General features: G+C 43.1%; 1 protein-coding gene across 4 annotated transcripts in view; it reads left to right on the top strand.

Annotated features, from left to right (window-relative positions):
• Positions 1-12,734, top strand: part of znf280d (zinc finger protein 280D) — a 127,623-nt gene that overhangs the window by 29,538 nt on the left and 85,351 nt on the right. For 3 of the 4 annotated variants that reach the window (XM_072564999.1, XM_072564998.1, XM_072564996.1), the window contains exon 2: positions 3,609-3,762. In XM_072564999.1, coding sequence (XP_072421100.1) covers positions 3,624-3,762 — 139 coding nt within the window. In that variant the 5' untranslated portion in view covers positions 3,609-3,623. Of the gene's footprint in view, positions 1-3,605; positions 3,763-12,734 lie in introns of all 4 variants that reach the window. The other variant, XM_072564997.1, reaches the window with a different exon arrangement.

The raw sequence follows: 12,734 nt of genomic DNA, 5'->3' as shown, positions 1-12,734 counted from the left end.
AGCGCTTCTGTGATGTTTCCTCTGGCATTTATAGTGGTTTGTCTCTGCCGCTTCTGGTTGTCGGTTCCAGTTGTCCGCTGCAGTGGCAGGTATATTGGGTCCAGGTCGATGTGCTTATTGATTTGAATCTGTGGATGAGTGCCATGCGTCTAGGAATATCCTGGCTGTTCTCTGTTTGGCTTGTCCTATAATAGTAGTGTTGTCCCAGTCGAATTCATGTTGCTTGTCATCTGCGTGTGTGGCTACTAAGGATAGCTGGTCGTGTCGTTTGGTGTCTAGTTGGTGTTCATGGATACGGATCGTTAGCTGTCTTCCTGTTTGTCCTATGTAGTGTTTTGTGCGGTCCTTGCATGGGATTTTGTACACTACGTTAGTTTTGCTCATGCTGGGTATCGGGTCCTTTGTCCTGGCAAGTTGTTGTCTGAGAGTGGCTGTTGGTTTGTGTGCTGTTATGAGTCCTAGTGGTCGTAGTAGTCTGGCTGTCAGTTCAGAAATGTTCTTAATGTATGGTAACATGACTAGTCCTTTGGGTTGTGGCATGTCCTCATTCCGTTGTCTTTCCCTTAGGCATCTGTTGATGAAATTGCGCGGGTATCCGTTTTTGGCAAATACATTGTAGAGGTGTTCTTCTTCCTCTTTTTGCAGTTCTGGTGTGCTGCAATGTGTTGTGGTCCTTTGGAACAGTGTCTTGATGCAACTTCTTTTTTGTGTGTTGGGGTGGTTGCTTTCGTAGTTCAGGACTTGGTCTGTGTGTGTGGCTTTCCTGTATACCTTTGTGGTGAATTCTCCGTTCGGTGTTCTCTGCACCGTCACGTCTAGGAATGGGAGTTGGTTGTCCTTTTCTTCCTCTCGAGTGAATCTGATTCCTGTGAGTGTGGCGTTGATGATCTGGTGTGTGTTTTCTGTTTCTGGGTTTTTAATGATTACAAAGGTGTCATCTACATATCTGACCCAGAGTTTGGGTTGAATTTGCGGTAAGACTGTTTGTTCTAATCTCTGCATTACAGCTTCTGCTGTGAGTCCAGAGTTGGGTGAGCCCATGGGTGTGCCGTTGATTTCATATATTTGGTTGTTGAATGTGAAGTGTGTTGTGAGGTACAGGTCCAGTAGTTTGAGTATGCAGTCTTTGTTGATAGGTTCCCTGTCTTGTTGTCTGTTCTGTATGTCGAGCAGGTTGGCTATTGTTTCTCTGGCTAGGGTTTTGTCGATAGAGGTGAACAGTGCTGTTACATCGAATGAGACCATAGTTTTTTCCTTGTCTATATGTATATTTCTGATGTCCAAGAATTCCTGCGTTGACTGTATAGAGTGTCTGAATCCGCTGATCAGGTGTTTCAGTTTCTGTTGTAGTTCTTTAGCCAATTTGTGTGATGGTGTCCCTGGTAGCGATACAATGGGTCTGAGTGGGATGTCTGGTTTGTGCACTTTAGGTAGTCCATAGAATCTGAATTTATAGCAGTTCAACTTCTCGTACAAATGCAACTTAAGTTTTGGATGTAGGTTTGTTCGCTGAGCTGAAAGGTTCATTTCCAGATGTTTTGTTACCTTACTAGGTAATATCTTCAGTGGACTTCATGCGAAGCAATACTGAAAATTCCTGCTATTGATATGTTTGGGTTTCTTTGGGTTGGTGATGTTATTTCCTGTAGTGAAGTCACTTCCTGTTCCTTTTCTCAGTGGGTGGTAGGTGGAGTCTAACTCAATGTGTTTGTTGATAGAATTCCAGTTCTAGGAATTCTTGTGTGTGCCTTTGTTTGGCTTGTCCTCTGATGGATGTGTTGTCCCAGTCGGTGTTCATGTATCCTGGTGGCTAGTTTCCTGCCTGTTTGTCCAATGTAGTGTCTGTTACAGTCCTTGCACGGTATTTTGTAAATGACGTTAGTTTTGTTTGTTGTCTGTATAGGGTCTTTCAAGTTCATTAGCTGCTGTTTTAGTGTGTTGGTGGGTTTGTGGGCTACCACGATGCCAAGGGGTCTGAGTAGTCTAGCAGTTTTTGATGTAAGGGAGAGTGGCTAGGGCTTTTACAAAATACTCTGCAAGGACTGGAACAAGCACTACATTGGACAAATAGACACTAGGATACATGAACACCAACTCGTCACAAAAAACATGACCCTCTCTCAGTAGTATCCTCACATACAGATGAAGAAGGATACCACTTGGACTGGGACAACACGTCCTTTCCCAGGACAAGCCAAACAAAGACACGCACGAGAATTCCTAAAGCCATGGCATTCCAACCGGAACTCTATCGACAAACACATTGAGTTAGACCCCATCTACCAAGTCTGGAAATGAACCTTTCAGCTCAGTGAGCAAACCTACATCCAAAACCTCAACCTGAACTACAAATCTTCTCAAAACTCGCGATGTAACTTAAATATTTGTGAATTGCTGAAAAGGAAGTCTTGTTTCTAAAGCTTTTGTCTTGCCCTCATGAGAACAAACACAAGATTTCAAACCGTCACAGTTTTTATTACTTTAGAAAACTGGTTCTAATTGGTTGGTATGTTGATTCCAATTGGCCAAGGCATTGCCATGGAGAAAGAAACAGGGACCTATGCTCTACATGCTTCTGTATAATTCAAAATAGGCACAAACCTTGAAATATTCCTTTTGTTTACAGAGAACGGATCCATGTATATGAGTATATTTTGCATTTAGCAAACTTGACTGGTTATCTTAGCTTGATTGTTAATTAGCTATTTCTGCAATGTCTAGCAAAGCTTCAGTCAAGCAGAGCCAACTTTTCAATGAATTAGCACCTCTTTTCACCTGTAGCATAAATTATATCATTTGAATTTTGGCAATCTTCTGTTTTGTCTTGATGAATGCAAAATGAAAAGCTTTGTTGACATGTATATCTTCTATCTGATATTTAGATGTTTCAGAACTACATAATGGTTGAATCTTTAACACGAGTACCAGTCTTAAATTGTTGTTTTGCAAATTTGAGAAGAAAATTGCTTTTAATTCTGATTTTTAAAAAACTGGTCTGACTCTTCCAAAATTTGCCTTTGCAGATGCAGTTTTACGAAGTCTTATTGGCATTTGTGTGTTTGAATGTGATGCATTGTTACCTTCTGGAGCGCTATTTAAAAGTAAAGTCACCACAGTCCCCGCAGATCAAAGAGAGACACAACTGCTGGTGGTTTAGCCTGAGGATCACTGCCTCGGGCATTTTCATTTAACAGTTGATGAGGTTCAGTATTGATAAGACTAAAACTGTTGAAAGAGTTTCATAGCATGGTATATAGCTAGCTGGGAATGTTGATAAAATTGCCCTGATCATTCTTTTAAATTGTTCTCCAGCTATATATTGACAGGTGGGTTAAATGATACTACTTTGTATTATAATGAAATGGACCCAAGTAGTTTGTTTCACATGGCTGAGATGTTTGGTATGACATTTTATGATGCACATGCACGGGACGACAAGTTCAAGATTGTTATGTTGTAATATTTCAGTTTCTAATTTGGAATTGTTTAGTATAATTAAAATTAGGAATTGGTAATGCACAAGTATTTATTTTGATTTTAAGGTGATGAAATGATATTTCATTTTTTTAAAAAGTGAAACAATCTTTTTCCTTCCCGTCCAAAAGCAGGACTGAGGCATCAGAATGGCAGAACTATTCATGGAATGTGAAGAAGAAGAACTGGAACCTTGGCAAAAAGGGAAGAAAGATGATGAAGATGATGATGATGATGAGCCCATTTTTGTGGGAGAGATAACTAGCTCCAAAAGCTCCAGTTATCCAAGTATGACACACTTTGTTTCTTCAGGATTAATTTGGATTCTGAGGCAATACATTACTTTTCAGTACATAGAAGTTATTTGCTGTAAATGTATGTTTTATGGAATTGAACATTATTTTCTGTTGCTGGGTGAGATTGTTCAGTCAAATTGATATCATTTAAGCAGATTTGAATCCATTTAGTTCTAAAATTGAAACTTTGCCTGTCCATCATTTTGTTCTGGAATGGTCAGTTAGCAGAATGACAAATCAGTTGATGGAATTGTAGAAGAAATTGCTCTCTGTTTTTATTTTAAAAAAAGCAATAATGTTGCAATTGCATCAGTTTGTTTTCATTACAGTGCAATGTAAATAATTACAATTGAAGTGTTTATGCATAATTACTAAATACCTTCTTTCGCTGATGAGAGATATTTCCTGATCTAAAAGTCTGCTGGTCATTCCATATTTTAAAGATAACCTGATAGCATCATCAGTTCTTCAGTGAAGAGGAATTTGTTGCAATTAAAGTCACCCACAATATCAGCAAATAAAGGATATTTTCTTCTCCTGGTATGAATAATTTCTGTGAAGGTGAAGAAAATTGCCTGCAGTCAGTAACTAACACTAGATTATTCTTTTAGTGTACAGTGCATTGCACAGCCAAGGCATTGTGTAATGCTGTAGAACCAAAAAAGCCTGGATTGAACAGTGTTTACTGTTACAGAGCTGTTACTGTTCCAAGTTACACTGATTGGTTTTTTGCATATTTTTAAATTAATGAGAAAATAGTTTAATTCACTAAATTACGTGCTTTTAAAACTAGGCTAACTTAATTTTCCTCAGGAATATGTGAAGAAATAAAAGATTGCTATATACAATTCATTTACCAATATTAGCGTTTTCACAACTGCAAAAAGGTGTTCAAGAATTATTTCAAAAAGCATTATTTATTACTCCACTTCTTTTTGCAGTTGAATTTGAGGCTCCCTCTGCACATAGATGTTTGCAATGACTTCTGCAGAGGGGTTTGAAAATAAGTTGTTTGTGTCAGGTGGAAATCAAGTCCATTCAACAGCTGGCAACAGTGGAAGGGTTGTGGCTGTGGTGGGGGGTGGGGCCTGTATGAAAGTCCTGGAGAAGGCACCACTTTTATTTTGGGAAGCTATGAAAACATTGCTACTTAGAGTTCGGGCTGGAATGAATTTCTGGTAGATTCCTATCCGTATGTTGTGTACTTGGGCTTTTGAGCTGCCTCATCCAACTAATTCTAAGCATGCTTTACCCCAGTTTTCACTCTGTTATTTTGAAAGCTACACTTGCAACCGTAAAAACTGAGAGTTGGAGTCAATGCAGTTTGACTTTATTTTGGATAGCACCCTTGTCAGAAAAAAGGCTGTAGCATTGTAAAAGGTACAGGTTGACAGTGTTTAACTTTCTTTGAAACAGGCTAGCTTCAGCTCTTTATTTAGCATTTCTGAGTACTGACGAAGGTTATGTGGTAGTGGGTCTAAAACCGTGACACAAATCTCTTTGCACTCGCGTGCGCTGTCTTTCTTGGTGTCTCTCTCTCTCTCTCTCTCTCTTCCCACCGCCCCCCCAAACTATAGGTGTCTCTCTCTCTCTCTTAACACCTACACCGCCCCTCTCTTTCCTGCCCCCCCCGATCTCTCTCTCTCTCGCTTCCCTTCTCGGTGTGTCCTTCCCCCCACCCATTATCAGTCTCTTTTTCTTTCTTCACACCCCCTCTCCCTGCCTCCATGTGTCTTTATTTTCCCCCGTCTCAGTCTTTCTCTATCAGTCTCGTTCCCCTGCCTCGGTGTGTGTGTCTCTCTCTCCCTCCTTTTTCTCTCTCTCTTGGTGTGGGTGTTCGTCTCTCTCTCTCTCTCCCTCTCTCTGTGTATCGCTCCTCCCCCTCCCCCCACCCTCCCATGTTGGTCTCTTGTTCTGTCTCTCCACCTCCCCCACTCCCCTTGCCGACCCTCCCTCTTGCTTCTACCCCCTCGACTCTCGAACTCTCGGCTCTTCCTCCCCCGCCTTCGCTACTCCCCCACACTCTCTCCATCCTCTCTGCATCTCTCTTTCCGCCCGCTCTCGCTCTCGCTCTCGCTCTCGCTCTCGCGCTCTCTCTCTCTCTCTCTCTCGCTCTACCCCCACCCCTCTCGCTCTACCCCCCCATCGCGCACCCATCTCGAGCCCCTTCCCCCTCGCTCCCTCTCTCTCTCCCCCCACGTTCCTTCCTTTCTCTCCCTCTATCTCCCTCTCCCTCTTACTCTCTGGTACCCCTCCCTCTTGCTCTCCCCTCCCCGTCTTGCCCCCCCCTCTCACCCCCTCCCTTTCTTGTTTCCCCCCCCCCACTCCGTCTCCCACCTCCCCGCCTCCCTCTCACCCCACCCCATAATTTTAATAGTTTTATAATTTTTAATTAAACTAAAAGCCAATGAAATTTTAGATGGCACACAGGAATGTAAATTAAAACAAACAGTTCAAATTATAATATTTCATCAGGCTAAACTGGGCAACTCCTCCCAGTACAATCTGTATTTTGTTTTTATTTACATCTAGCAAATGATCTAAATGTCAGTCGTGACAGTAATCTTATCTGAAATGGAGATAGTATTGGAATGGAACAATGGAGATAGGATTGGAAACAGAGCAAATGATTTCTACCTCTCCTACCCTAAAGGAAATTGAGATCAGATTGCCATCTATTTCACATCCTGTCTGATATTACTTCATATTAAGATCAATGGAGAATCCATAAGAAATAGCAAATTAACTTTAGCACTCACAATTGTGACTGTTCAATGTCAAGTGAAAAATTGAATGTCACTTGGAGAGAAACTTAGTCTGGTGTCATTAGACAGCTAGTCTCTTCCACAGTTGTCTCTTTCAAATGAGAAGTTTGACTTAATTGCAAGTTGTTTTTATTATGGCGACATCCTTTCAAACCAACTTATTTATTCTTTATACACTCCAAGTAGAATTTATTCTGAGAAATTTAAAACAAAATGTATTCATTTTGAGGGATGTGGTAATGGCTGGCTGGCCACCATTTATTGCTCCTTCTTAAGAAGGTGATGGTGAGCTGCCTTCTTGAACTGCTTTGGTCCACCTGTTGAAGGTTGATCCACAGTGCCAATAGGGAGGAATTCTAGGATTTTGACCCAGCGACCGTGAAGGAATGGCGATATTTTTCCAAGTCAGGATGGTGAGAGACCTGGAGGGGAACTTGAAGGTGGTGGTGTTCCCACATATCTGCTGCCCTTGTCCTTCTATTTGGAAGTGGTCATGAATTTGGCAGGTGCTGTCTGAGGATCTTTGAATTTCTGCAGTGCATCTCATCAATAGTTCACACTGCTGTTACTGAACATGTTGGAGGGAGTGGATGTTTGTGGATGTGTGCCAATCAAGTAGGCTGATTTGTCCTGGATGATGCCAAGCTTCTTCAGTGTTGTTGGGGCTGCACTCATTCAGAAAAGTGGGAAGTATTCCATCATACTGCTGATTTGTATTTTGTAAATGATGGGCAGGCTTTCAGGAGTCAGGAGCTGAGTTACACGCTGCAGTATTCCTAGTGTCTGACTTGCTTTTGTAGCCACTATGTTTATGATTAAATTAGATTAGATTCGCTGGGGTGAGTCCATTTAAGTTTCTGATCAATGAGAACTCCCAGGATGTTGATAATGGGGGTTTCAGTGATTTTAACCCATTGAATGTTGAAGGGCAGTGGTTAGATTCTCTCTTATTGGTGATGGTCATAACTTGGCCTTTGTTTGGCGTGAGTGTTACTTGCCACTTGTCAGCCCAAGTCTGGGCATTGCCCAGATCTTGTTGCATTTGGACACAGACTACTTCAGTTTCTGAGGAGTTGCAGATGGTGCTGAACACTGCAATCATCGGCAAACATCCATTGATGAAGCAACTGAAGATGGTTGGGCCTAAAACACTGTCCTGAAGAACTTCTGCAGAGATGTCCTAGAGCTGAGGTGAGAGTGACAGCCCTTGACATCAAGGCTGCACTTGACGCAGTGTGGACTGGAGCTGAGATGACTGACCTCCAGCAGCCACGACACATCTTCCTGTGTGCCAGGTATGACTCTAACCACCAGAGAGTTTGTCCGATACCCATTGATTCCAGTTTTGTTCAGGCCCCTTGATGCCACTGTGTCGAATGCAGCCTTGATGTCAAGGGGTGTCACTCTCACCTCATCTCTGGAATTTAGCTGTTTTGTCTGTATTTGAACCAAGACTGTAATGAGGTCAGGAGCTGAGTGGCCCTGGCAGAACCCAAACTGGATGTCGCTGAGCAGGTGCTGCTGGATCGCACTGTTGCTGACACCTTCCATCACTTAACTGATGATTGACAGTAGACTAATGGGGCGATGATTGACTGGGTTGGTTTTGTCCTGCTTTTTATGTACAGGACGTGATGTACTACTTCCATGGAGTAGTTGAAGTGCATGACCAAACCACCGGAACAATCCTCTACTTCATTACCAAGCTCAGAATCTGCTTTTCTGTGTCATGCAATGCAGCAATAATAACTTGCACTTAACATAAGAAAATGTCCCTAGGTACTTCATCACTGACTGAGGAAAAAAATTGACTTTCAGTTACATGAGGTATTAGAACAAATCATCAAAAGCTTGCTCAAAAGAGGAGGATTTCAGGATCATTTCTAAGCAGCAAAGGACAGTATCAGTGAGAGTTTAAGCTTTCAGTGCTTAACTGAATGCATGGCTGGCAATTATGGTGTGGAAGAAATCCAGCATACCTAAGTGGCCAGTATTGGAGGTGGTGCTCAGACGGAGTTTTGGCTGGAAGAAATTAGACAGTGCAGGATGAGTGCATGGAAGGATTGTGAATGTAAGAGTAGAAATTTCAAGTTTGAGTTGTTGCTATACAGAAAGCCTATTTCTGTAATAGAGTTTAGGGGGGAAGCTGGTATGTTGTTAATGTAACTGAATTAATAATCCAGAAGTCCAAGTTAATAGCAATGCAGACAAAAGTCCAGATCTTTCGAGGACAAAGGTGGAATTTAAGTTCAATTAATTTGTTGGAAAAAATCTAGAATTGAAAACTAGTCTGAGTAATGGTCATCATGGAACCATTGTTGAATTGTCTTTAAAAACCCATCTGGTTTCCTCCTATCCTTTTGGGAAGAAATTCTGCTGTCCTTCATGTGCACAAGTCCAAATGTGATTCGAGACCCATGCAGTATTGATTCTTAATTACCCTCAGATACCATAGTAAGCTACTCCATTTGAGAGCATTTGATGATGGGCAACAAATATTGATCTTACCAATGATGCCAATATGTCATGAAAGAACGAAATAAAATACAAAAGTTGTGATGCTTGGTAGTTTCCATAAGTTTGGGTGAGAATGTCATCCTATTCCCCTTTCAGTCGAAGCAAAACGCTCAACGCTCGGAGACACGGCTGTTTAACCTTCTTTTATTCCAGAGAGAGAGAACAGAGATATGAGTTCATGGTCTTCTCTCGAACAACAGCTTCTCAATGAATTACAGGGGAACCTTGATTACCGAATGAGATGGGTGGGCACTATTTCGTTTGGATAATCGATTATTCGGTAAATTGATTAAATGCCTTTGCGTGCGAGCCCACCCACCCACCCCACCCACTCCTTCTGCCCTGCCCTGCCCGGCCCGCCTGCCCCCCCACCTACCCCCACCTTCAAATCCCATCCAACACCGCCATCCCTCCCCAAACCTGTCCACCTCAGCCCCACCCCTACCCCCTTCCCTGGGCAGCCGGTCTGTACACCAACAAGATTGCAGCTGGCTTTGGAGGTAAGTCTCCAGTCTCCAAGTAGTGCGTGTGCGTCTCTCTCTCACACTCCTCTCTCTCTCTCTCTCTCTCTCTCTCTCTCTCTCTCACTCACCTCACTCACCTCACTCACCTCACTCACCTCACTCACCTCACTCACCTCACTCACCTCTCTCACTCTCTCACTCTCTCACTCTCTCACTCTCTCACTCTCTCACTCTCTCACTCTCTCACTCTCTCACTCACACACACACACACACACACACACACACACACACATATATCCCTTTTTGAGAGGTCCTACATTTGCCCTGTACAGGACAATATTAGAGAGATTATCTGGGGAAGGGGGTTTAAGGTACACCCCTCTGTAGAACTTCAGGGAAAGTGTGGGGAGAGAGAGGGCAGGCGGTCAGTCATTTAGAGACCGTGCCTATTTAATCACTGTAAACAAAAGACGTGATCACTGTTGGAAACATGCCTTTGATGTAATGTTTCCACCTCGAGATCTCCTTCGGATAATCTGATTTTCAGATAATCGAGGTTCCTCTGTATATAGTCATTTTACAGGGAGGAGTATCCAGATAAGGCAGCACACACATTAATACAGTGACCATTACAATCAACGAATATCGATAGCAGAGGCCAAGCAGAGATGTTCTTAACTATGTTAACTGGACTCAGACAAGAGATACATTTCCCCTTGTTAGCAGACTTTGGATGCTGAATGCTTTCAATATTGTTAAATGGCTGAACGTAATGACTGCTCTTCCACCTTATAAACCCATTACCCTTGTCTCCAGCACTCCATTGTTAATTGTGAGTTCTTATATAATCTGAGTCATGCTTAGTTAAACCTCTTGTTTCATAAAACTCCTATCTGATCTGAGTCATACTGAGTGGAACCTCTTTTTTTTCAAAAAAACGCAGAACTTAACCATTTCCCTGCCTGCACTCAGCCGAACCTCTTGTTTCACAAAACTCAGGACCTAACTCTTTCCCTGCCTGCTTATACCCTATACACATTCTCAGGACGACCTAGGTTCAAATCCCACCTAATCAAGAGGTTTGTAATAGCATCTCTGAACAGATTAATTAGAAAATATTTAAACAGTACAAATGACGGAAGAATGGAACTTGATGAGTTAGAGAAGCAAGCTCAGTTTGTGAGGTTGGAAGATTGGAGGTGAAGCCAGGAGAGTGCTGAACTTATTGAATAACAGCATGGCTGAGGGCTTTGTAGGATTGAGTTACTTCTCAGAATTAAATAATTTTGGCAATTAAGTGACGAATTAAATATTTTGTTCAATATGGTTAGTGAAACATCTTATATTAGAAAGAAAGCTATGTGGCCGAGGTCATAAATTTATGCCTTTACTGATGTTTTATGGCTCAAATTAATGTAAACCCAGGCTCACAGGTGAGAATGCTTTGAGATAAAAAGTTTTTCATCAGGGCAAAGTTGTAAAATAATTTAGTTTTGTGACAGTGTGTGACAAGCCAGTCGGTATACTTATCGGGTATATCTTTGTTATCTTGAATTAAGCTTCTGTAGTTTTGTAATGTTTTTCAAAACAAAATGTTATCAAGAAACATTTGAGCAGATTGTTCACTTCTTAATGCTCGACTACATGATCTAAGCACATGCATAAATTACTCTTCGTGATCCCTTAGCCTAGGTAAAAATTTATGAAATTTGGTAGAATTTTACAAATGGGATGATTTTACAAAATGATGAATATTGATTATGATTTCAGTTGAAAGACATGCATTTTGGGATGCCATATACTTAACCAAATTTGATGTTGCCTACACATCCCTTTCCAAAGGCTTTTCAAAGTGTCAATGTTAGACCTATGAGGATGCATTTCCTTATGACCAAAGCTTATGCCTTCAAATACTAATATGTTGATATATATCAGTCAAAGTTTATAATAGACTTGGTCTAGTGAGGTTTACAGGACTCTAAATCCCCTTGGGTGGTGAAGCATGTTTCCAGGGTTGTGGAACTTGCAGCTATGATTGGACGTACAAGTTGGTGAGAGTGTGAATATAGAGAAAGTGAGGACTGCAGATGCTGGAGTACCAGAATTGAAAAATGTGGTGCTGGAAAAACACAGCAGGCCAGGCAGCATCTGAGGAGCAGGAGAATCGACGTTTCGGGCATAAGCCCTTCTTTAGGAATGAGGCTGGTGTGTAAGCGGGCTGAGATAAAAGGTAGGGGGGAGGGAATTTGGGGGAGGGGTGCTGGGAATACGATAGGTGGAAGGAGATGAGGGTGAGGGCGATAGGCCGGAGAGGGGGTGGAGGCGGAGAGGTCGGGAAGAAGATTGCAGGTCAAGAGGGCGGTGCTGAATCCGAGGGTTGGGACTGAGCTAACATGGGGGGGGGGAGGGGAAATGAGGAAGCTGGAGAAATCTACATTCATCCGTGTGGTTGGAGGGTTCCTAGGCGGAAGATGAGGCGCTCTTCCTCCAGCTGTTGTGTGGCCAGGGTCTGGCAATGGAGGCGGCCAAGGACCTGCATGTTATTGGCAGAGTGGGAGGGGGAGTTAAAGTGTTGAGCCACGGGCGGTTGGGTTGGTTGGTGCAGGTGTCCCAGAGGTGTTCCCTGAAACGTTCCGCAAGTAGGCGGCCTGTCTCCCCAGTGTAGAGGAGACCATGTCGGGTGCAGCGGATACAGTAAATGATGTGTATGGAGGTGCAGGTGAATTTGTGACGGATATAGAAGGATCCATTGGGGCCTTGGGGGGAGGTGTGGGCACAAGTTTTGCACTTCTTGCGGTTGCAGGGGAAGGTGCCGGGAGTGGAGGTTGGGTAGGTGGGGGGGGTGTGGATCTAACTAGGGAGTCGCGGAGGGAGTGGTCTCTCCTGAATGCTGATAGGGGTGGAGAGGGAAATATATCCCTGGTGGTGGGGTCTGTCTGGAGGTGGCAGAAATGACGGAGGATGATACGATGTATCCGGAGGTTGGTGGGGTGGAAGGTGAGGACCAGTGGGGTTCTGTCCTGGTGGCGATTGGAGGGGCGGGGTTCAAGGGCGGAGGTGCGGGAAGTGGAGGAGATGCGGTGGAGAGTGTCGTCGACCACGTCGGAGGGGAAATTGCAGTCTTTGAAGAAGGAGGCCATTTGAGTTGTTTGGTCGTGGAGTTAGTCTTCCTGGGAGCAGATGCGGCGGAGGAATTGGGAATATGGGATGACGTTTTT

Source organism: Chiloscyllium punctatum, chromosome 48 (assembly GCF_047496795.1).
Source record: "Chiloscyllium punctatum isolate Juve2018m chromosome 48, sChiPun1.3, whole genome shotgun sequence".
Taxonomy (NCBI): domain Eukaryota; kingdom Metazoa; phylum Chordata; class Chondrichthyes; order Orectolobiformes; family Hemiscylliidae; genus Chiloscyllium; species Chiloscyllium punctatum.
The sequence above is the reverse complement of the archived record's forward strand: the minus strand, read 5'-3'. Positions and strand labels throughout refer to the sequence as shown.